Source organism: Chaetomium strumarium (genome assembly GCF_033439665.1).
Source record: "Chaetomium strumarium strain CBS 333.67 chromosome Unknown B0T15scaffold_1, whole genome shotgun sequence".
In the NCBI taxonomy this organism is placed as follows: domain Eukaryota; kingdom Fungi; phylum Ascomycota; class Sordariomycetes; order Sordariales; family Chaetomiaceae; genus Chaetomium; species Chaetomium strumarium.
The window spans coordinates 3151165-3173670 of record NW_026944429.1 but is presented as its reverse complement, the minus strand read 5'-3'; the positions used below and the strand labels follow the sequence as shown (position 1 = coordinate 3173670).

The 22506-nt window shown below is 55.2% G+C and overlaps 7 protein-coding genes across 7 annotated transcripts; 4 read left to right on the top strand and 3 right to left on the bottom strand.

Moving 5' to 3' along the window:
* The first annotated feature begins 1207 nt into the window (after positions 1 to 1207).
* B0T15DRAFT_32313 (uncharacterized protein) lies at positions 1208 to 2511 on the top strand. The gene has a single exon (XM_062864073.1). The coding sequence runs from the start codon at positions 1405 to 1407 to the stop codon at positions 2320 to 2322; it is 918 nt and encodes a 305-aa protein (XP_062726073.1). The 5' UTR covers positions 1208 to 1404; the 3' UTR covers positions 2323 to 2511.
* A 1522-nt stretch (positions 2512 to 4033) lies between these two features.
* On the bottom strand, positions 4034 to 5994 carry B0T15DRAFT_32256 (cyclin-like protein). The gene is made up of 4 exons (XM_062864065.1): positions 5894 to 5994; positions 5745 to 5802; positions 4276 to 5638; positions 4034 to 4207 (listed from the first exon to the last, which is right to left on the bottom strand). Exons 2-4 carry the CDS (start codon positions 5751 to 5753, stop codon positions 4119 to 4121), a joined length of 1461 nt encoding a protein of 486 aa, XP_062726072.1. The 5' UTR covers positions 5754 to 5802; positions 5894 to 5994; the 3' UTR covers positions 4034 to 4118.
* Positions 5995 to 6651: 657 nt separating this feature from the next.
* Positions 6652 to 8604, top strand: B0T15DRAFT_518024 (translation protein SH3-like domain-containing protein). The gene is made up of 2 exons (XM_062868343.1): positions 6652 to 7874; positions 7964 to 8604. Exons 1-2 carry the CDS (start codon positions 6905 to 6907, stop codon positions 8140 to 8142), a joined length of 1149 nt encoding a protein of 382 aa, XP_062726071.1. The 5' UTR covers positions 6652 to 6904; the 3' UTR covers positions 8143 to 8604.
* Positions 8605 to 9316: 712 nt separating this feature from the next.
* Positions 9317 to 11488, top strand: B0T15DRAFT_32233 (PAP2 superfamily-domain-containing protein). The gene is made up of 3 exons (XM_062864063.1): positions 9317 to 9824; positions 9899 to 10341; positions 10406 to 11488. The coding sequence occupies exons 1-3, from the start codon at positions 9568 to 9570 to the stop codon at positions 11113 to 11115; spliced, it is 1410 nt and encodes a 469-aa protein (XP_062726070.1). The 5' UTR covers positions 9317 to 9567; the 3' UTR covers positions 11116 to 11488.
* Positions 11489 to 11861: 373 nt separating this feature from the next.
* B0T15DRAFT_386904 (casein kinase II beta subunit) lies at positions 11862 to 12962 on the bottom strand (the record flags this gene model as incomplete). Its single annotated transcript, XM_062864355.1, has 3 exons — positions 11862 to 12392; positions 12575 to 12820; positions 12906 to 12962. 3 exons carry the CDS (start codon positions 12960 to 12962, stop codon positions 11862 to 11864), a joined length of 834 nt encoding a protein of 277 aa, XP_062726069.1.
* Positions 12963 to 13377: 415 nt separating this feature from the next.
* B0T15DRAFT_506978 (uncharacterized protein) lies at positions 13378 to 15313 on the bottom strand (the record flags this gene model as incomplete). The annotated part of the gene is made up of 9 exons (XM_062867622.1): positions 13378 to 13394; positions 13543 to 13625; positions 13810 to 13852; positions 13891 to 13902; positions 14349 to 14434; positions 14583 to 14645; positions 14687 to 14775; positions 15042 to 15245; positions 15308 to 15313. The coding sequence occupies 9 exons, from the start codon at positions 15311 to 15313 to the stop codon at positions 13378 to 13380; spliced, it is 603 nt and encodes a 200-aa protein (XP_062726068.1).
* Positions 15314 to 18611: 3298 nt separating this feature from the next.
* Positions 18612 to 21556, top strand: B0T15DRAFT_32057 (2-dehydropantoate 2-reductase-like protein). Its single transcript, XM_062864042.1, has 4 exons — positions 18612 to 19019; positions 19091 to 19131; positions 19205 to 19637; positions 19699 to 21556. Exons 1-4 carry the CDS (start codon positions 18862 to 18864, stop codon positions 21386 to 21388), a joined length of 2322 nt encoding a protein of 773 aa, XP_062726067.1. The 5' UTR covers positions 18612 to 18861; the 3' UTR covers positions 21389 to 21556.
* The last annotated feature ends 950 nt before the right edge of the window (positions 21557 to 22506 follow it).

The following is a 22506-nucleotide window of genomic DNA, read 5'->3' as shown; positions in this document are numbered from 1 at the left end:
TTCTGTCATTCCTGCTCATTCCGCCTCACCGATGCCTCCTTGCTTTTACGGATACTTGGCACAGGACTGATTGCCGCTCTGAAGCAGGCCAGACTCGACCGGCCCGCCACAGACATTGTCAGATCAACGTCAGCCATCTTGACCGTATTCCCTTGTGGATTTTTGGGCGGCTCAGTAAGGTAGTAGCCCTTGCACAAGTTGCTGGCGACGTGGCAGGCCCAGCTCTGCGCCAAGCCACGTCATGCCTCGCCTGCTGATTCGATATGGGGATACTAATAACGGGGACATGGGGGAATGGGCGCAAATGGCTGGGGAGGACAACGCTCGTCCTCTCTTGCTGCTGTATGGACCAGCACCACACGCGTCGTTCGCCTCGGCTCCTGCTTGCCCTGCCATACCGACCACCCGAGCATCTGACAGCGGAGTCCGGTCGGGCACGAAGGCTGGATCGTTTGGACCCTGCTTATCGTGGAAGCCCGAGTGACATAAGACGACGAGTGTTGTCTGGCCACATACGGTTCTTATTATGATGTTACTCTTTCTTGGTCCGGACGACAGCCGCCTTTTCTTCCTTTCGTGCTATATCCATGAGGACTCCTCATCGGCTTCTTTCTGTACGTGGCATTCTACGACGCAAATCGCTCCGCCATGGACCTCGGCATCGATGACGATATCAACGGTGGTGATGGGAAGTGTGAGTCCATCATGGACGGCATGACGATGGCGATGGCGACGTCGGTGTCGATGTCGGTATCGATGTCGATTTGGCCCGCGACGGCCCCGAAGCAGAGTCGACTGCGACGCAGTGCTCGTCAAGTGCTGATGGGGTGGAGAAAGCGCACGGGGAGGGTTGAACGGCCGCAGAGAAAAGGGCCGCCGGGGAGCCGTCAAGACAGAGGTGAGAACCTGTTTCATTTGTTATCCATGGCGAGGGCAGGAGAAGAAAGAAATAGGAGAAACAGCAGAGTCATTTTCGGTCCAATGTTTTCTTTGCCATCTCTCTTCTCATGACCCTTGGCCTCGGCTTGCTTGCTCACCCATGATTCTGTGTGCCGTTGTTGTGCTGGCTGTGACTTACACACACTTACTTGTTATCACCTCTCCACGACACCACATGTTCAATGTGAACACAATGCTGTTCATGAAAATACCGCCACCATCATCAAAACACAAACTTCAGAACAGGATCGATCTTTCAGTTCGCATTTCTTCCCGAATCTGCTCTATTGACCACGAGGTTTCCGCACCCCAACCTTGCGATTCTTCATTCTCTGTTCTCTGCTGTCCGCTGCTGCTTTCTATTATCATCACTTACGGAAAGCCGCAAAAGAATACCAAAGCAACGTCATCAAATCGCTGACGTTCAAGAACCACACAGCTCTTACAGCTATCGCGGCGGCAGCCATGCTTGCCTTGCTGCCTTTCTGCAAGCCGTCCACCCCTCTTGACGGCCGGTTCGCCAAGTACATTTTGCTGCCGAACCCTCAGTCAAAGATGGACAACGAGCCGATTTTGGGGGACTGCCTCCTGGACCGTTCCGTTGTCGCTGTCGAAGACCGGCGGCCACGTGCGCGAGAGGACCCTTGCGCATTTCGGACGAGACTGGTCGACCCTCTTGGGGATTCTGAGGACAATCTTGCTTTCGAGAGCACCGACAAGGTCGACGCTGAAAACATCAGGTTTGACGACTCCCAGTGTATTTCGGTTGGTCGGTCGATGAGAAGGTTCAAGACCGTGTTGGAACCGCCAGCATCATGTCCTTGCGAAGCCGAGCAAACCAACGAGGGCGGAATTGCCAAGGGGCAGAGCTCACCCTCTACCGCGGCGGATCCAGCCAGCCCAGAGAAGGCTGCAGCCAATATCGACAAAGAACCCCTGTACGCCCTGGCTGGCAAGCGCCAAGGCGTCGCAACACATCGCAAAGCCCTCAGCGATCCGACCACGATCTACCATTCTTCCCGGGCCAACGAGGACGTTGGCGAAGATGAGGATAACAGCATGGAGGCCATGAACATGCCTTTCTGGAGCCTTCCTCGGCGCCAGAAGCGGCACATCAGCTATACCGGAGGAGACATCCCAGACGATATGTCCATCATTTCGGACACCTCGCTCATTCCGACATACTTCCCAAGCGACGCCATGAAGCAACAGCGTCACCACCATCGCGCTCTCTTCAAGCGGCTCATTCTCGCGAAGGCTAAAGCCGCCAGACAGACTATGCGTCAACTGAAGCGTTCGTGCCGCGATGCTGTGGACCACGTCTTTGTCGAACCAGGAATTCATCGCACGCCTGAGTGCGTCCCCGTCGGAGCCGCCTTCTGAAGGAGTTTGGGCTTCAGCTTCAGGCGCAAGCAGAATGTGACTCACAGGTTGCACCCCCCGTCGCCTTGTCCTCCCTTTGCGACACTCTAATACTGTTGGCTCCTGACCATCGACGTGTGTTGCGCAACTACTTTGTTTCTGATGACCAGCCTGTCTGCCAATCATTTACCATCGAGAGACTGCATTTAAGAGCAAGCAAGGCAGGCAGAACCTGCGTCGCAGATCACAAAGCTACCCAAATAACTGTTGCCGATGCTTTACCACTTGGTACCACCCGCATCCATCAATTTTCCCAACCAACAACAAACTGGACAGTTCACCCAGGGCAAATGGCTTATTATGTGGCCTCTGTCACTTTGAGCTGGCATCACTACGACCATGCCCTCAAGATATCAACACCTCTTGAACGAATTTCGGGATTCTCTCTTGTTTCGCCGGCTTTGTCGATCCCAAACATTTCGTCATCTGCTCTCCGACCTGAGATGCTGATAAGCCGAGGAGGAGAACTCAGAAGCAAGGAAAGTGCCCTTCCACAAATCCCATACAATGGACCCGTCAACAACCAAGCCAGGAAAGAGCCAGCCGCTTACGTACCCACATAACCCGCATAAAATCTCCATCCTTCTTCAACTAATAAGGGTGGGCTGGCTGGTTGGCACTCGGCTCCCCGTCCTCCGACTCGGTGGACACCATGGAAGCCTTTGGGAAGGGCAATAATCTTGGGAATCGAGAGGGAAGCTTTGACAGGCTCTGATAACGACAAGACCACGACGACCTTTTTCTGTGTTCATTTGGTTTTAGGAGCTCCGTTGGATCTGGGAACTTTGTAGCGTTCCCTTCCACATAATCCCCGGTTGGTCATGTATGATGTGCACCTGGGCGGGAAGGAGCTGGCAGTCTGGTAACTAGGGCAACCACATCGAGGGGGCTTAGTCGGTTCATTAATGGGCAGCGGTCAGGGAATAGATACCCTTTTTTTTGTACCCATAATTCATGGTCGTCATTATCTTTGTTTGCGATTTCGTGCCCCTCAAGCTCCTCATGCATGTCCTAAGTGAACTCAAGCTTACTAGGAAGAGTCAATGTCCTTCGGTATGTGATGGATGCTGGCCAGGTCCCCTGGACCGTGATCAAAGTCCTTTCAGGAGGAGACACCACTTAAAAGACCGAGAGTAGAACGCCTTGGGGGACAAATGCAATGCTGCCATTCCGATGCCTAAATACCGTCATCACCCAAAGCCAAACCAACAGTTATCTATGTACACAACACAACACAACACAACAAGTTTTCGCCGGGTCCCCGTCTTCCCAGAAAACCAGACGGCTCCCGAATACAAACACTGGCTTCACCCGGTCCCCCTTGTCCCATTGTCTCCCAACCCGCCGCCGACAGCCCCTATTATGCAATGCAGCAAAAAAGAGTATCGGGAAGCCCGGACTCGTCCCACAGGGACTCAAGGGAACAAACCAGTATCCCAGTAACAGCAGTGCGGCATTCAAAGCCTGCAACAGGTCCGTGAGAACCGAAATGTCACCCATGCTGGGCGGGCGAAAACCACAACCAACCCTCCAAAAAGAGAACGCCATCCCGCCTGCCTGCAACCACCCAGCGCCGTCGCGGTATTAATGCAATAATGGCAAAAGGATAAAACGCGGTGGGGGGAGAAAGTAAAACAAAGCCCAAACACAAACATAACCGACATGGCTGTAGGGGAAGTGACGTGACGCTTGCCTTTCAACCCTTCCCCCCAGGATGAAGTAGGATGTCGTCGCAAAACGTAGCCAGTGTGAAGCCTCTACGAGACCTCATCCAAGGGCAGGTGATTATCCACGATGCCGTACAGGCTTGCGTTCTTCTTTGCCCACTGGCGCGACGTGATGGATGCTGCGGGGCAACACGTTAGCACATGCCTTGCAGAACACAAGGTACCTGTGGGAATAATAGCAACATACCCTTCAAGAACTTCTTGCTAGCGTACTTCTTAAAGAAGGCTTCGTGGATGACAGGCCGAGACATGTAGTCGACCATCAAGAGGAACACGGGCTGAATCTCTTCCTCAGTGTACCCGGCATAGTGCACAAGCGTCGCATCCCAAGGACCGCGGTTCAGGATCATTCGCGCAGTGTACATCGCCGCAGCAGCCACATGGCTGGGGCGGTAGGCCAGGAGGCGATGGTCCAACAAGCTAATCTCCATAAGATACTTGCCGACGGTGCGCGAGTGGATGTCGTAGTTGTCAGCCTTCGAGATACGGCGGAGGAAGTTCATAGGGTTGGGGTAACTGAGATCGTAATTCAGCGTGGCGAGGACGAAACGTTCCGCGCTCAGGATCTCGTTCTCGGTAAAACCATCATCCGCAATGTGACGGAAGTTGGCGATGTGGGGCGAGAGAACTTCCTCGTACTTGGAAGCAATGAACATGGCGGTGATACCGACAAGCTGAAGACGGTCGAGCTGCACCACCTTCTCAGAAAGGAAGCGGTCGACGATGTTGACGGCGAGGAACAGTGTCTCAGGGAGCAGGTGGAAGCGGGTGTGGACCTCAACCAGCCAGTCAATCAAGATACCTCGCGTCTTCCATTCGAGTTCGTCTTGGTGAGACATGTACTGCGGGTTGGGTACTGATTTGACCTCGAGATCGCGCAGGTACTCGAAGATGTCATTGGCATATTCGGCGACCATCAGCGGGTCGTCGAGGTCTTCGCTGTCGAGGGCCTGGATGGCTTCAGGTAAACCAGGCTCCTCGACCTCGCTGGCTACCGGAGCTTCCACCAGCACAGCGTCCTTGCGTGCAGGCTCATCCGTTTTCACTTCGGTCTTTGTCTTCTTCTCAGCATCAAGTGTGTGAGCCTTCTTGCGAATCGGTTCGCCTTCCTCAGAGTTCTCATCTTTGACCACAGTGTTGGTGGTAGTTGTGCTCAGGGTCTTGCGCTTCTGCGCGACAATAGAGCCGGGCCCTGAACGCTTTGTCTCTGTCTTCTTGTTGACTTCCTTGGATGTTGTGGTGGACCGCGTTGTGGTCGTCTTCTTCTGAATACCAGTGGGCTGTGCCGCCTTGGATACGAGGCCGGTCCTCCCCACCGGCTTCTTGCCCTCCGTGGGCTCAACTTTGGTCACATTGCTCACGTCTCCGAGGGCAGCACGCTTGCGCGTGGGATTGGCATTAGTGGCACCCTTCTTTGTCTGCAACGCCTTGGTGGGAATGGCAAGCTCGTCAACAGTCAGAGTAGCCGCGGACTTTGCCCGGGTAACGCGGGCTGTGGCATTGCTGTTTTCATCGTTTTCGTTCGTCACCGAACGTGGATTTCTCGTCCTCTGAGGCATTGGGTTAGTATTGGTACTGATCTCTGTCATCGAGGCCGAGTGGGCTCGATGTGTGGCGCGGGTAGGAATGCGAGGCATTTGTGGATGGCACACTTACAACCGGCATCTTGGCCTTTCAGGTACGAAACAAGTACACAAACGGATGCTGCGTGAAGCTGTCCCCAGGTTAGCTATGACGCGTCATTGACAGGTGCTGAGGCAATGAAGCCTTCGTCAACGCGACGGGTGGCTGGGAGTCAAACCTACCAAAGATGCAGAATTAAAAGACGACGACGGTGATATGATGCGTCTTTTAGCTGGTAGCTCTAAGAGGGTCGGTTTCGGTTGCCAACGAGGGCGGGATGTTGATGTGCAGAAGACGTTCCTGTGTTTTTAAGTGTTGGTGGAGGTTGATGGGGTCAAGGGCTCAGACGGGAAAAGGAAGCTTGACGTGCCCTTTACGTGTGGGATGGGGCAGGGTCAAATCAGACGCGATGGGCTTGGGTAGAAGTACCTGGTACTTGGCGCGACTGTGGCTGCCGCTCCGTGACGTGCAGGTGGGTCCCACCCTGTGTGCAACAAACGCGCCGATGAGAAAATTGAACAGCGAAAGGTGGCTGAAAGGTCGCTGAAGGAGGACAATGTAAATGTCGTGGATAAAAGGTCACGGTCACAGTGCCGGATTCAGATTGCCACTGACAAGTGCTTTATGGGAAGATGATGGAGTGGCGAAGGAGGAATATGTTGGTGGACTTGGGATGAGCATGTGCCTGCGTTATAAGGCGAGAAGAAGGTACACGGTACGTACCGGGAACGCGCTTGGTGCTTGTCTTCGCCAACCCACAGTCAACAGACGCAACGACCAGGCAACGGTCCTCTGATTGGTCCAAGCTAAAACGGCTGCTCGGCTCCCTGTCCTCGAGCCGCAACCCGCGTTTTTCGCGCTTCGGGTGGGGAAGCTCTGGCTCCACGTGGCCGGCCTCCAGCCTCAGCCATCCGACCAGATAGCCACAACTTCTGCCACCGGAATTTGTCATGCACGGACCACAGGAATCAAATTTCCCAAGCCGCACAACCACCTCAACATCATCACCGTAGTTACCATCCCGCCGGTGTAAGCAGTACGGCCCTTGCTTAATTATTGCAGCCAATTGGCTGCGCGTTCTTACTGCAACCCCCCCAAGGCACCAATCTTGCCTCAATGCCCTGACATTGACACTTGTCAGCGCCAGTCTTTCGGGTCTTAGTTGAGCTTGTGCTTTCCAAGGTCCCTCAACGATGCTGCAGCCACGGCTCCGCCCCCTGGTTGTGGGGCGGGCGGCTTCCCTCACTTCTATGTTCCAGAGTTCACTACGTCTCGAGGCTATCAGGCGATACGCGAGCGCAGCGCAAAGCGAGAGCAACAATGTGTCTGGCGAAGACGACGCCGGCTTCGGCGCCCCGTCCACCGAGTTGCAAGCTGTCAAAATGCGAACCTACAAGCCCCGGACACCCGGTCTTCGACATCTAAAACGGCCCATTAACGACCACCTATGGAAGGGCAGGCCGTATCTACCCCTCACCTTCCCGAAGAAGGGCCACGGGAAGGGTGGTAGGAACAATACCGGCCGCATCACCATCAGACATCGTGGAGGTGGCGCTAAACGGAGGATCCGTATTGTCGACTTTGATCGTTGGACGCCGGGGCCGCACACGGTTGAGCGTATCGAGTACGACCCGGGCCGGAGTGCCCATATCGCCCTGTTGACCGAGCAGGCGACTGGCAAGAAGAGCTACATTGTGGCGGCCGAGGGCATGCGTGCTGGAGACGTGGTGCAGAGCTACCGAGCTGGCATCCCCCAGGATCTGCTTGATAGCATGGGAGGTGTTGTCGATCCTGGTATTCTGGCCGCGAGGACGGCCTGGCGAGGGAACTGCCTGCCCATGCACATGATCCCAGTCGGCACGGTCGTGTACAATGTCGGCTCCCGCCCACAGGGCGGTGCAGTTTTCTGCCGTAGCGCTGGCACATATGCGACCATCATCTCAAAAGAGGAGGAGACGCGGGACGATGGCACCAAGGTGATGACAGGCAAGCATGTCATTGTCCGGTTGCAGAGTGGCGAAATCCGCAAAGTCAGCAAGGATGCCTGTGCAACGATTGGCGTTGCCAGCAACATCATGCACCAGTACAGGCAACTGGGCAAGGCGGGAAGGAGTCGGTGGTTGAATATCAGGCCCACGGTGAGGGGCGTGGCTATGAACGCGAGTATGTCTGGGAGAATCCCGTCTTTTCTACCCCCGTCCTTTTCCTCTTGCTCCCAACCATTCCTCGCCCCGCCACTGACCTGTGATCAGACGACCATCCCCACGGCGGTGGTCGTGGCAAGTCGAAGGGTAATAGGCACCCGGTCAGTCCCTGGGGCCAGCCAGCCAAGGGCGGCTTCAAGACGCGCATCAAGAGCAATGTCAACAAGTGGGTTGTCACCCCTCGGGTGCGGAACATGGGCAAGCGGAGGGACAAGAACACCGCTTAATGAAGGCGGCCGATGTGCTGGTGGACTGTGGCGAGTAGACCTTGTACATTATGTAGACCAAGACAACCATGATTTGTTGGCCGACGTTCCTGACAAGCAAACGCATTGCGCACAGCTTCTCTGGGATAGGGTCGGCTTGGGCATTGGCTACCATGACATGGACTCGCGTGGTGGCGCCGGCTGACTGAAAGTCTGCAACTCACGGGGCACACCTGCGCCGACTCTGTAGACATAGCCTTCTCATTACCGGTCGCAATTCGAACTGGGCCTCGAGCAGATGGCAGTCGTACGTACAGAAAGACGACCAGGCCGGCAAGGTTCAAGTTGGCCCAGCATACATCCTAACTGTCAACAGGAGCTAGACAAGAGTCCAATTCAGTCTAAGCAGTATCACCGCAAGGCTCCAATTTCAGACACGTGAAGGAGAATACGAATTCCTTCACATCTTGTCTTCCTGGCACACTTCCGCTTTATTGATCATCTCTACGGAGTACGACATGTCTTGTCATCGGAAACTGTGACTAGTACGTACATAGTAACGGACCCTCGCATTTTATGTACGGGTCAGCCGGCGTCAATGCAGCTCAAGCATGTGAGCACTTGCCCGATTTGGGCAACGCCTGAACCTCGCAGGACAACTTGGCTGCACCTCGAAGCCTTATGCTACCGACCCTTCGTGATGACTGCGATTCCAGGTTCTTACCCGTATTCCGTTGAATGAATTTGGCGTGGTGAACGAACTGAAAAAGCACATGGATCAAGCGAATTGGCTCAGGGCTCAACAAGACAAGAGATGAGCATGAAAACATGTGAGACCACAAACCGTGGGTCCAGGGGGATCTGTCATCACACAGTATTGTGATTGTTCGCACTGTCTGCAGTCTAGATCTTCGATTTCCGATTAAGTTATCAGAAGGCGGCATCTTTCAACCTGGGAGTGAGTTCAGGAGGAAGGAGAGGGTCAAATTCATTTGTTGGATTTCCGCTCGTCTCGACGAAACAGACAGTCGCATTTCCATTGTGGCCCAAAGACAACTTCCGGCGTCGATCGCCCCCTTTTGGCCAACCACTCAGGTGCAGTCATCACGATCCATTTTGTGGCTGAGCTCAACAACGTTACGACACACGGCGGCAAAGACGTAGGCCATCCCTGGCTCTGCTCGACGTCTGGAATCCACGGGGTACAGAGCCGTTACCTAATTTTTCCAGCAGAGATTCGTTCGAGGGAGCCGGCCGATCATAGATGACGCATTTTGGACCATTTCCATTTCATTTTCGGTTGGCCTGCGGCAAACCTGCGTTTAGATTTGATTTCGAGGACCCTTGGTGCCTTGCGATGCTAGCGCGCCCTCCTTCCCTTCACGGTCTGGCCCGGCATTGTTTCACTCTTCCTCCTCCTCGCACTCCCGTCTAGTGGGCTTCCCAATGCCCGACGACTCAATCCGCCCTCTGATCCGTCCCGGCTCGATTTCACCCGCAGCGACATTCGAAACTCCCAGTGCGATGGAGAACCTCGAACTCGCCGGCGGCCATGTACGCAGGAAGGGGAGGATCTCATGGGTGCTGGCGCTCTCGTATGTGTTCGACTGGGTCGTCCTGATCGCCTTCGGCGTCATCGGCTATATCCTAGGCGACATCACTCCAAACAAGCGGCCGTTCTCGCTGGACGACCGCAACATCGCGTATGCTGGAGACCCCTCGTGCTCTTTGGCCCCCCCCCCTCAGATTTGAGCCGGGCGCGCTGACAGTTCGGTAGCTTTCCGTTCACAGTTAAGGAGACGGTCCCCGTATGGCTACTCGTGATTGTCGCGATCCTCGTCCCGATTGGCATCATCATCGTCGTGTGCCTCGTCTTCGTCCCCGGCGCGACAGTCCCCGTTGGAACCCCCAAGTCTCTGATCTGGAAGCGAAAGTTGTGGGAGCTCCATATGGGCCTGCTGGGCCTCGCCTTGTCCATAATCGGGGCTTGGTTCATCACGAACGGCATGAAGAACCTCTTCGGAAAACCTCGGCCGGACCTGCTGTCCCGATGCCAGCCCGATCTCGACAACCTGGCCAAATACATCATTGGGGGCTTGAGAACGGCGACCACTAGCGGGCAGCTCGTAAGCCCAAACATTTGCAAGAACCCGGACAAGCACCAGCTGGATGACGGCTTCAGGAGCTACCCAAGTGGGCACTCGAGCTCATCAGCTGCAGGTATGCGCCGTCTCCATTCCGGGTTATTTTTTTGCTATCCACACCGTGACTAACATTTGGATAGGCCTCATCTACCTCTCGCTCTTCATTGCGAGCAAGTTTGCCATCACGATCCCTTTCCTCGCCCCGGCCGGGTTCGCCGACGCTTCTGCCTTCGCCGCTTTCCCCTCGCGCACGCGAACTCCCGGTATAAAGGTCTCTGGGCCAGACACGTACGAGCTTCCTACCCGCAACGCTGGCGGGCCGACGCCGTCGACCACCTTGGACGCGACGCTGGGAAACCAAGGCATTGCGCGGCACAACAAGACGGTCACCGCAGTGCGGCGGCAGGCCGCCGCGCCACCTATCTACCTCCTCTGCCTCGCAGTCGTGCCCTTCTTCGCCTCCGTCTTCATTGCGGGCTCGCGCTGGTGGGACTTCCGGCACCACGGGTTCGACATCATGTTTGGCTACCTGATCGGCATCATCACCTCGGTGTTCGCCTTCCGCTACTATCACCTACCCATCTCCAACGGCGCTGGGTGGGCATGGGGCCCTCGCAGCCACGACAAGGCCTTCTGGGCTGGTGTGGGCAGCTTCAGCTATGCCACGGATCACTTCCGCGGCCAATATCACCGCGGGGGTGATGAAGAGGAGGGGTTTACTGGCGTTGACGCGTTCGGTCAGGGCAGCTCGCGCAGCAGCCCGACCCCGTCTGTGTCGGCGCGCAAGGGGCCGGCTCCGCACGAGCGTGATACCGCGTATACGGGCGCTGCTGCGGACAACAGGATCTAGAGCATCACTTCATTGGGTGGCGTTTTGAGTACAACAAAGTTTGGCTTGGCGGACTTTGTTCGTTTCCGTAGCGTAGGCCGCGCGATCGTTGCTCTGAAACCTGTAGAACTGTAGGCTTTGTGTTTTCTGGGCGTTAGGGATCTCGATCTCAGGTTGTGCTTATCAAGAATCTGCGCATTGGGGAGCTTCGGTTCAAAATTTGGTTCGGGAGGATGGGAGGATCGGAGCCGGGACCGGAAGGGGAAGGGCGGCCCTCAACAGGATGGGATGTTAAAGCGTACATGCGGATAATCAAAAAAATGAGTGACGAGATTAAAGGAACCTAGGTAATACAGTCTACTCGGGTTCAGATTCTAGTGCCTAATGCAATGTTGCCATGTAATAGGTTAGTCGTGTCCTTGTATTGACATTAGAGTTAGGCCAACGGGCAGCCAACCAACGTTATCGGCACGATCTTCTTCTTCCTCCTCCGTCTCCAGGCTATCCGAGATGTCCTCCTTCCGCTCCCTGTACCCGCCCCTTTCCCCTGCCACTTCAAAACGCCAGAAGTGCAAATGCGCCAACCACAGTTAACCCTTTACAAGTATAAGAGAAAGAACGAATACATGATCCGCCAACAGCATGCCCTCTCATGCCCAACACACCTTATCCTTGGCTCATACGTGAGCTAAGCAGTTCGACACGTGACATCATCCAGAGCCCTAACCGACGTTCCCCAGGCCAAACATACCGTCCGCAAAGCAGCGTCAAGCAACGCTTCCCACATGTGGTTCGCCCCCAGTGAACGACGTGCCGTGATGCTGATTGGCCCCCCTATACTCAGCAATCTGCTGCTGGAGCTCCTCGTCCTCTTCTCCATCGTCATCCTCCGCCTCATCGAGGTCCTCATCCTCTCCGTCCTTGAACCCGCTCTCCACCTCCATCTTGCGCAGCCGCCGGCGCATGTCCTCGCGCATGAGGTTCTGCCAGCGCACGAGGGCGGCGGCGGCGTGCACCTTGAATCCGTAGACGCGGGGCACGTAGCGCTCCGTCGACTTGGGCGGGATCAGGGCCGGGTAGACCTGGAAGAGGATGTTGTGAAAGGAGGTGCCGAAGTAGGCGCCATCGATGGAGGCGTGGCGCGAGGATTTGGGGTTGTATATGTCCTCGCAGCGGGCGCAGTAGAGCTTCACTGGCTTGAGATTCGGTATGTCGGAGAGGCCCATGGGTAGTAGAGGATGCGAGTTGCACATGACGCGGGGGCACTTGCCGAAATCTGCCTTTTTGTATTTCTCGAGCTGTTGTTGTTTTGCATGAATGCGGTTAATGACAAGATCAGAAAGTATAGCGGCGGTGAGGAGGAGGAGGAGGAGGAGGAGGAGGAGGAGGAGGAGGAGGAGGAGGAGGAGGAGGAGGAGGAGGAGGAGGAGGAGGAGGAGGAGGAGGAGGAGGAGGAGGAGGACTGGTTAGAGGAACACACCATTTTTGCAAGCCCCCTGGTCGTGACAATGTAGCGGGCGTGTACGAGACCGTACAGATGCCGGGCCGACTTTTCGATGGTCTCGCGCATCTCATCGTCGCAATCGAGATCGAACACGTCGGTCACCAGATCAAGGGCATACTGGTAGTACTGGACTTCGGTGTTGAGGCCCGTCAGGTTGAAGCGATCCGTCAGATACTCTTCGTCAATCTCGCAGAAATACTCATTGCCCCGGGACGAGATAAACTGCAAAGCGCGTTAGACACAACAAACCACAGAGAGCATTGCTACTGCGTTGGGAAACGGGAAGAATCTTATAAATCAAACGCACCCAATCCCGCCAATAACTAGTGTAGTCGCTGTCGGACTCCGACCCGTAGTCATCCATCTCTGCGGTCTGAGAGACAGCGATAGTCGAAGTGTGTTGGGCACCGGACAGGAGTGGAGGAAGAGCCCAACACCGTCCGTTCCGAGACGATGAAGAGCACGGGCGGACAGGGATGATGCGATCGCGAGCACCGTGGATGAGAGGGATGTTGTCTGCGCCTAGGGTTGACGCGGCTGTTGAAGGAGTTTGTGGTTGGTGTAGACACACCAATCCAAGCCGACGCTTGGCTTGCGGCGGCTGGAAATGTCTTGGTGGGGGAGGGCTGCAGGGGCGCTGCAAGAATGGGAGGGGCGCCAAAAAGGAACGTGCACGGTACACCAAGCAATGAGGCCGACTACCAGGCTTGCACAGTACTTATGGGAGGTAGCACAAACTTCCAAGGTTCCTTTTATTAGGTAGCTGTCATTCCGTCGTCTTACGGCTCCGTCTTTACTATCTGCTTCATTATCATATTGTGTTTTCCGCTTTCCTCCTGATCTTCTCCTTATCTTACATCCTTTGATTATTTTCTCGGTATCCTGCAAAAACTTTCGCGGTGAAGTCGGTGATGTACGGCCTTTTTTGTACGGATGGCACTCACCCTTGGTTGTTGACTGGCGCCTGACCACGTTCAGGGTCAGCTGACCCAAGATTTCTATCCCGCACTCAGAACGGCCAATTGTCCTGCCGCAAGAGGTTCATAGAAATAAGCCCTAAACTCCCTGGTACTGCTGGATGTTCGACTTGAGTTGAATTCATCTTTACTAGACATGTGGGGCGTGGGAAGTTGTGGTTATCAGTGGGGCGCCTCTAACAGCATAAAGATCAAGTCGGCCAAGTAAGAGCAGATACAATACTGTGTACGTACAATGCAAACACCCGCTGGAGCTGGTCCGAGAACAATTGTCTACCTAGGTAGGTAGTTACTTCTACATGGAAGTTGTCATACCTTGGCCACTTGCTATGCATATACGAAGTATGCAGTCCATATTTTATTGGAACTGAGCCACGCAGTAGCACCATTGCAAGTGTAGCTGCGGGTATTGCAGTACGCCATATGGCCGCTGGCAAAGGTGTAAGTGGAGATGCTCTCTCTTGCCCAACTCCTCTGCATATCCTGTAGATCTAAATACAATCCATATGTACGTAGGTAGGTAGCTAGAGCCGCAAGTTAGACAACCTTTTCAAATCCGGAATCAATGCTGCACGGCGGCTGGTGGCTGAAAACATAGCCCGGGTAAGGGAGAAGCTGGGAAGCTCGGCGTACGCTAAACACTACCTGTGGCACGAGCAGATCCTGGCCCGGGAGCTCCCTCTCCCGCATTCTCTTAGTCTGATCTCGATAGACGCCATGTCTCACAGGGTGCCTATCGAATCCACCCCCTCGCTCGAGAAGTCACATCACACCGGCCCGGCCTCGGAGTGTCGAGCGGAAGTAGTGGTGATTGACGGGCTTCATGGTGAAATCCGCGGGTGACAGAGAGGACGCGGAACTGCAATCAAATGGGGCATGGCGACTCAGTAGCCGGGCTGGTTGATGATCCAATGCGGTATCCCTCTATGGCGATGGTCGACATCGTAGCCGCAGCGAGCCACTGTGGCGTTCCTTGCAGGAGACTTCCCGTCTTCGTGGCACCTCACGATATGTGGTTCCCGTGTCGGATCTGCAAGCTGAATGGCTTCCATATCCTCAAGCACTCCTCACTTGGAAGGTGCAAATGCAAATCCCGGAGTCCGTCACGTACATGTGTATATCACCCGTCTCGGGCCCATCAACCTGCCGGTACGCATACCGAAGGCGGTACGGATGCTCATGTTGCCTTGGGTAGGCGAGCTAGACCATGCCACCATTGTCAGCTTTATTATTGTTCATTCGTCCGACAATGCCATCTGCTTCGTTTGGACAAGACTATCGCTTTCACAAGGTCCCTGCTCTGTCCGCTACCATGCAGACCGATTAAAACTTTGAGGTTACCCTTAGATAGGTAACGCAACATTTCAGCTTCCGGTGGGACAGCCGGAACGAGGATATTGCGTCGGGCCAACAATGGTCCCGTCCTCTGCTTCTTCCTCGCCTTCATCTGGCACGACAGTACGTACCAGACATATCTGCAGATCGTGAACGGTTGGCGACGGCGATGTGATCTGGTGCCTGGCGGACCCTATCAGACCGCTCACGGAACCTGCCGGCAGGCGTACCCTGGGGAGTCGAGTCGTCACCGAGTCGTCGTGAGACAAGCAGACGGTCCTTGTCGTCCAAACATCAAAGTTGCGATTGCCAGAAATAGTCGTGTTTGCCCCTGACTACTGCAGATATGAGCTTATTATTAGCGCTGTCAAATATTGAATCGATGGCGGGCACTCACAAACATATCTGATGAGGTAGCATCGAAGTTCTTCCTGACCGGTGTTCAATTCCCGTTTCCTTGGAAGGACGCAAAGTTTCCAGGACGGGACCCCTGTCACTTACATATCCCGCAGGTTGGGCGTCCACTTTTATAGCGCTTTTATAGACATGGTCCGTCTAAAACCGAGTCCCAGATCATGACAGAGAATCTTGCTTAAGGGTGGCATTGATGATTGGCACCGCCTACGTCGTAGTAAAGTTGGTGATTGGTATGGCGGTGTCAGGCGCATCTGACACGCCATTGGTTTACCAAAAGAGTTGATGAATTGCGCCGGAAGCGTCGGCCGGAAGGTTTCAAGTTCAAGACAGCCAGACCCGAGCCAACGCGGAGCAAAAGATCTAGGGAACACTGCTTGTAATTACGCGCCAAAAGCTCCGTACCAATGGGAGGCGGGTATCTCGCTGTAATAAACGTTGCATCACCGATACCGCCCGACAATACACTTTGGCCAAGGTGGGCGTTCGGTCGTTGATGGACGTCGAGCTTTGGATACTGCGTGCTTTCAGCAGAAGTTCTCACAGTTTGTGATCGGACAAGTAATTGTTTGTAAAATTGGTTAAGGTGTTCCACACGGAGACCAGTTTTGACATGAAGTGAGCTCCTATCTTTCTTTCCTGCCTTCTGAGGTGCTGAGTTCTTTTTCCCCAATCCTGGTGGTTGCCGGTTCGCCAGGCACAAGCGGGGCGATTGAGCTCGAATAGGAAAGGCGTGTGTGGTTGGCTCCAAGACAGGACCCCACATTATGCGTCATCGAAAAATATAATCCCCGCAAGCTGCGCGTCGCGCCAAGCCGCCTCGTCAGCAGACAGCGTGATTGTCCAGCTCGACATGGGCGTGATTTCTGATTTCGTCTGTACACGATGCAAGGCATACAGTCCAGGTTGGTGGGATACAGCCCGGGTGGTATGCATCTATACATACATTGTTGATGCTTTTCATGTACAGTAGTCGAGCCGACTGCCTAAGTTACAGCACGCAATGTCTGTGGCATGTGGTGTACTCTTGGAGATCCTTCAGTTTATTTACACCTGTTACCCGATTCCAAGCTAGGTGGAAACTGGCCAGCGAGCATGCAGGTCCACTCTATCATGGTGTCGTTATGTTCTTCGACAAACGGCATCTCCTCCTGTAAATACTAACGGATCCTGGCACCGGAGGACGGCTTCATCAATCAGGTAGGGAAAGGGATGCGCTGATAAACGACCTGAAGTCACAGGAACGGTAGGGCTGCCAATCACACTGGACCAATGGCACTACAATACAAGGATCCATATCAGGTCTGAATGGAGTGCCTCATACCACCACAGTCCCTACCAGGTACTGTTGTAGTATGTATATCATGGTGTTCGCAAGTTGAACGAGGCCCATGCCTTTTGAAGATAGGTAGTAGCCCTGGCGTTAGACTTCTGCGATCTCATTCACTCCAAGATTGATGCAGCTGCAACTGTGGATTTCAATGTCCAAGCCACACCGAGCTGCGACATGGGGGCGAAGCCCGTGTTCGCTGGCAGCACGCGCATCCCTTTCTGGCCCACCATTGGAAATTGCCCAGAACTGATGAGGGTGGAAGTTCTCTCAGTTAGATCGGACCGCGGATGAGCGATCCAAAGACAGGACAATAAGTGGGGATGCTGCCTAGCCTGGATTGTAGGTCGGATTTTAGCGATACGGGCAGAAATTGGAAACCCGATGTTCCAGGAGGCTCCTGTCCATTCCACCAAAGATCCCGATGGATATCCCTGTGTAGAAAACTCATAGAATCGGTCATGTCGGTGTATGGCTGTATGCAGCTCTGGTAATAAGGCAGTGGAGTGATTCGATTCGGATGCTCCGTGTCCACTGTCCACGTATGCGCCTGTCCGTTGCCCTGAGACACGTATACCTAGCAAATTCAGTTTCACATGGAACCTAGGGCCTGCCTTTATTCAGGTTACCGTATTCTGTTGTTCGATGTTAGGTGTTTCCCCGATGCCCTGGCTTCTCGGGGGACACCGCAGCACTGGCACTGCCCACCTCAACCTTAGCTTGGGTGCCCGCTTGCAACGTGCTTTCCTTCCGGCTTCTGTCACGCTGTAACCCGAACTGTCCGCTCCCCGAACCTAACCTTTTTGCCTGTTCCACCTGCCACAAGCAATGTCCGGCATTCCAGCAGTAACGACCAACGCCTAGACCCAACTCTTGACAGGTGAGCGGAGCGGAACGCACACCACAGCCAACGTCTTCCTGGCTGCCACCTCGCTCGCATTGACAAGGGCATTCATTTTTCTATGCCTGTGGTATTTCCGCAGCTTCCTTGATCCTGACATCTCTTTCAACTCTGGAACCAGGGCGCTTGTCGTGCTTTTCTGCAGAGACAATCTTCTCTAATCACTGCCCTGTCGTTTTCCGGCATCCACGGCAGCTCGCCTTGGCATTCGGGAGCCCGACCTGACCGAAGCGCGCACGTTGCGTCGTCCGCTCGTTAGCCCACGCCAGCATCCCGCACCAGCCGACAGCACGGCAATCGCCAGCCCGGAACGCCACGAAATAGCACTGGTGTCGGACCTGTGAGATTGCAGCACGCGGTAGAGACCTACAGACCTTCTCCACGCACCTCCCGTCGACTAGCGCCCCATACGCCGGACACCCTGAAACCAACTTGTCAAATCCCAGGAGGAAACCCCAGGCCTTTGGCCGCCGCACGACTAATCATCTGGTCAAGGCTTCACGCTCGTTTTACTGCACTGCGCCGCTGACCGTTAGCCGCGAACGCTTGCAACGGATGCGCTGGTCCTAGAGTTAGATTGCTCGGCACCACTGCGACGCCGCACGATTTCTGCAGCTGCGACCTCTGGGTAAAGCTCGACCGTTCGTTGAGCCAGTACCGGAACCTTCTAATGGGTTGGCGTGTGTGATAGCAACCTCATTCGCTCTTTCAAGCCTCCGATCTGCGGGCCCCCTGAGTGAGTTCCGGCGCACACTTATCCTGAGATCGTGATCTGCGGTTCGTGGGGGTTGGAAAGTTCAGGCCCAGGACGACAAGAGGAACAAAACGCAAAAAAGAAAGATCCAAGCCGGGAAAGCTGAGAAGCGGCCGCCAACTTGGTCGCACAGTGGGACAGCGCACTACACTATTGCCCGTTTCGGTCGAGCGCTTTGCACCGAAGATCACTTACTCGCTCGTCTTGCAGCTTGGAAACTTGTTCGGTCCACTATCCCGGATCGGGCCTCAACCATGGCGCCCATGACGCCCCGACTCAAGATCTTATCCGGTAAGCCATGCCAACCAGTCCTGTACCAAGTCTCCGCCCCTTCTGTCATCTTTGTGTTGTCCTTGCCGCCCGCAGCCTAGTGCGACCTAGGTTCTGGGGGCGGGAAGCCAAAAAAGAAGTGGGCTTCGCATTGACGAACTCTCGAACCGTCATCCCAATTCTTTTCCAGATCCATCTCCCCACCACCACCTTCGTTTTTTTTTCTGCTCTTGAGACGGCCGAGGAATCGCTGCATATGCGCCCTCGCTCGCGCTATCAGACATGTCGGATAGTGAGCTAATGCTGAATGTTGTCACAGTGGGCGGCAACTCCGTTTCCGCCTTCTTGTCGTGGAGACTTCAAGCAACCAATGCCTGCGATGTCACGCTCGTCTGGAAGACTGGGTTCGAGCATGTCTCGCAATACGGGATATCATTCAAGTATGCGCCGCGGCTCTCCTCGACTGAACCTCGTCTCTCAACTGCTGGTGCTAACGACATTGCGTCCCCAGGTCGTCGATCTATGGTAATGAACGGTTCAAGCCGCGACATGGTATGTAATTTGATCGTCTTATGATCTCTGACTCCACCTGCGCTTCATGTGCTAAACGCCTGACTGAACGTAGTCGTCCGGACACCGGAAGAGGCTGCCTCTCGCCGAGAAGGCGCATTCGACTATGTTATCCTTTGTATCAAAGCGCTTCCCGACGTCTACGACCTGGCCTCGGTGATTGATTCGGTCGTCACTCCGCAACACACATGTATCATCATTAATACGACGCATGCGCTGGGCCTCGAGTCCGCCATTGAGGAGCGGTTTCCGACAAACGTCGTCCTTTCTCTTGTCTGTGGTGCTGAGCTCGCCCAGCTCGGCGGAAGCGAGTTTGAACATAAGGGCTCGACCGAGCTGTGGGTCGGCCATGCTAACAAGAATCCCAACATTCCGCCCTCAATACAAGACGATATGGCGCAGGCTCTGGCAATGACACTGAACACTGGCCAAGTCGACTGCAAGGTGTCGCCCAACATCCGTCAGCAGCAATATGAGCGGGTAATTGGGTATGGGCTGCCTCCTTGTCCCGCGATTCGATGTGAATGGCTGGAGACTGACTTGTTGTAGCCCAATTGCTTTTCACCCTCTAACGGTCATCTTCGAGACGCCGAATTACGCTGCTCTTTTGGAGAAAGTCGGCGTGTCCAAGCTTGTGTCAGACATTATAGATGAACTGCTTGCGCTGGCGGAAGCCCAGGGCTGCAAGTTCCCCTCAGATTTCAAGCAGAACACCATCGACGAGTTCGCACGCTCGACCACTGAGAACATCATGTGGCAGGATTACACGGCGAGACGGCCGATGGAAGTCGAGACCTATCTGGGCTCGCCCATAAAGTTGTCCCAGGAAGCCGGCGTTGGCGTGCCACGGGTCGAGACGCTCTACGCAGTTCTCCATAACCTTAATCTGGTTAACCGTAGCCGGCCGAAGATCGACACCTCGGTGGCAGCACCACCACCGCCGGGGTCACCGTCCACCACGCCTTCACCGCTCCCGCGGATGTCAGCCCAAGGCCCTCCCCGGCCAGGACCTAATGGGGTGCCAAACGGGAACGGTATGCCTCCTGGCAGGCCGCGGCCTAGGGGTTCGTCCTCGATCGGGCCACCGGGGCCCGGTATGCGTCGTCCGCCGCCCGCCATGAACGGAGGCCCACCAAACGGGTATCCACGGCCACCGCCGAACGGGCGTGTGCCGTCAAGGAGAGGTTCTATGGAAGGCGCAGATCTGGAAGAGTTCAGTCATCTAGTGCTCTACGACGACATCCCCGAAGGCAGTGAGGCTGGCTATCCGCAATCAAGCCCACACGACCTCGCGCTTAGGGAGAAGGAGTTGCAGTTGCGACAACGTGAGCTGGCCTTGAGGGAACAAGAGATGAGGCTAAGACGAGCCGCTGCTGGCGCCGGTCCAGGGCCTAGAAGGGGACCGGGACCGGCCCCGTCCGTGCGGGGTGGCGGAGGTATGTACGACGACGACGAGGATGAGGACGATGATTATTTCGATCCTGGTCCCATCCGCGTAGGGCCGATGATCGACCCCGATAACTTCGACATGATGAGCGTTACCTCTAGGAAGAACCGGAAAACACCGAGCACCAATCCCGCACAGTTTCGCAAGAACCCCGAACAGGAGACAGCTTCGTCTCGCAGCAAATTCTTCCGGCCAAGTTTCGGGAGGAATCGGTCGAGTCAAATTATGACTAGCACAATCCCTTCGCTGCACGAGGACATTATGGACGACCCTCTGTTGGGCTTCACTTCAAACCGATACGGCACCGTCGATCGGGGGGCCATGCATGCCGGGTCGAGAGCGAATTCTTTGACGGCTGCCCGCCTTGACGAGTTCCAGTACAATCAGGGGCCGGCACCGACGGGAATGAACGGTAGCGGGCCCCGGCGAGCGAGCCAGTCGCCAGGGAACCCGTACAGCCCATCTGTTCGCGGCGTCCCGAGCGGACGTCCGTCGCCGCCGAATGGGTATCCCGGCCCGCAGATGAACGGACGGCCGTCACCGCCGGAGGGCGTCCGGCAACCTATGCCCCGATACCCTCCGGGTCACGGCAATACTGTTGCGCCACAGCAGGTCGAGCAGCACGCTGGGGTGAGCGCCCTACACCCACCCAAGAACAACAGTTCGCGAAGTCTGACCGGCAGTGCGAGCGCCAGCGCGGCCAGTGGTGATTCTGCCACCCTCGGCTCGGAACCTTCGGCTCACAGCAGCCAGACCAGTCTGGGTCCTCGACCTCCGATCGGCGTCCGTTGAGAAGGGAAGAATTATCAAAGCTGTCTGAGTGCAGGATGGGGTTTCCCCGCGCTCTCGAGACACAAACCACCGATTCCATTTTATTTATGCCACGGCTGAGGGCGGCATTCACTTGGTCTAGAAAAGAGCTAGCATATGCAAGCAGAACTGGTCTACGTCGGCCGGTGACACGATGTTACAGTTGCATCATAAGGGGTTTTTAGACGAGGTGTTTGGCTGGAGGGAGGGAATCTTGGCTTAATCGACACTGGGCAAAGCGCGCATTCTAATTCTTAGTGGTTCATGGGTCGAGTCGGGGCGGGAGAGCGAGACTGAGCCTGTATCCAGTACATAGGCATGTTTATTTTCCTTTGTTTGTTTTTCTCTCTCTCTTGTTTCTTTGGGTTGGTTCCTTCTTGGACCACAGCCTTCGACCCGGCCATAGAGCTATTGGGTCTTTGTGGTAATACTGGCGACGGATGCTTGGCTTCCGTATGTGGAATGAAGAGCTTTGGGGGTGTGTTCAGTGGCGTACCATCGTCCTCCCACTTGCGTGTTGTGCCAACGTGTTTCTCTCAGTGACGCCCTCCCCCAACCGGTCAAGGGCGAATAGGATAGGATAATGTACCTTATAGAACTCTGTTGAGAAGGCGCAAGATACAGTGTCTCAGACGACGGGACTGCGTCCAGCAGAAATTGATAATGTCGGCACTAGGGGATGAGGAAAGAGAAGATACAGTTTGAATCGGATACTGTTTCCTTGTTGTTTTCGTGGATGGTCCTGCCCGGTATAGAAGGCGGTATCCTGACATGCGCAAACAACGTATATGTATGGCCAATGTGCCCCACGTGGCTCGGATCGGTATCCAGAATGACAACAACACGGACTGGAAGCTCAAGGTCGTGAGAATTCACGGCGGGAAGGTTCGGGATGCTGACCTATGTGCGGAAAATGACGGGTCGAGCTGAGAAGGCCCAGCTCCAGCCCCAGGCCCCAAGTGACGGGGCGGGTGGGGCTGCGCTAGCCCCGTATCCACAAAAACTCAGCCCTACGGATCCATACGCGAACTTCAGACAACGTGCAAGGCCCCGAAAACAAGCTCACCATCCCAAGCGGTGTCAGACTTGAAGCACGGCAA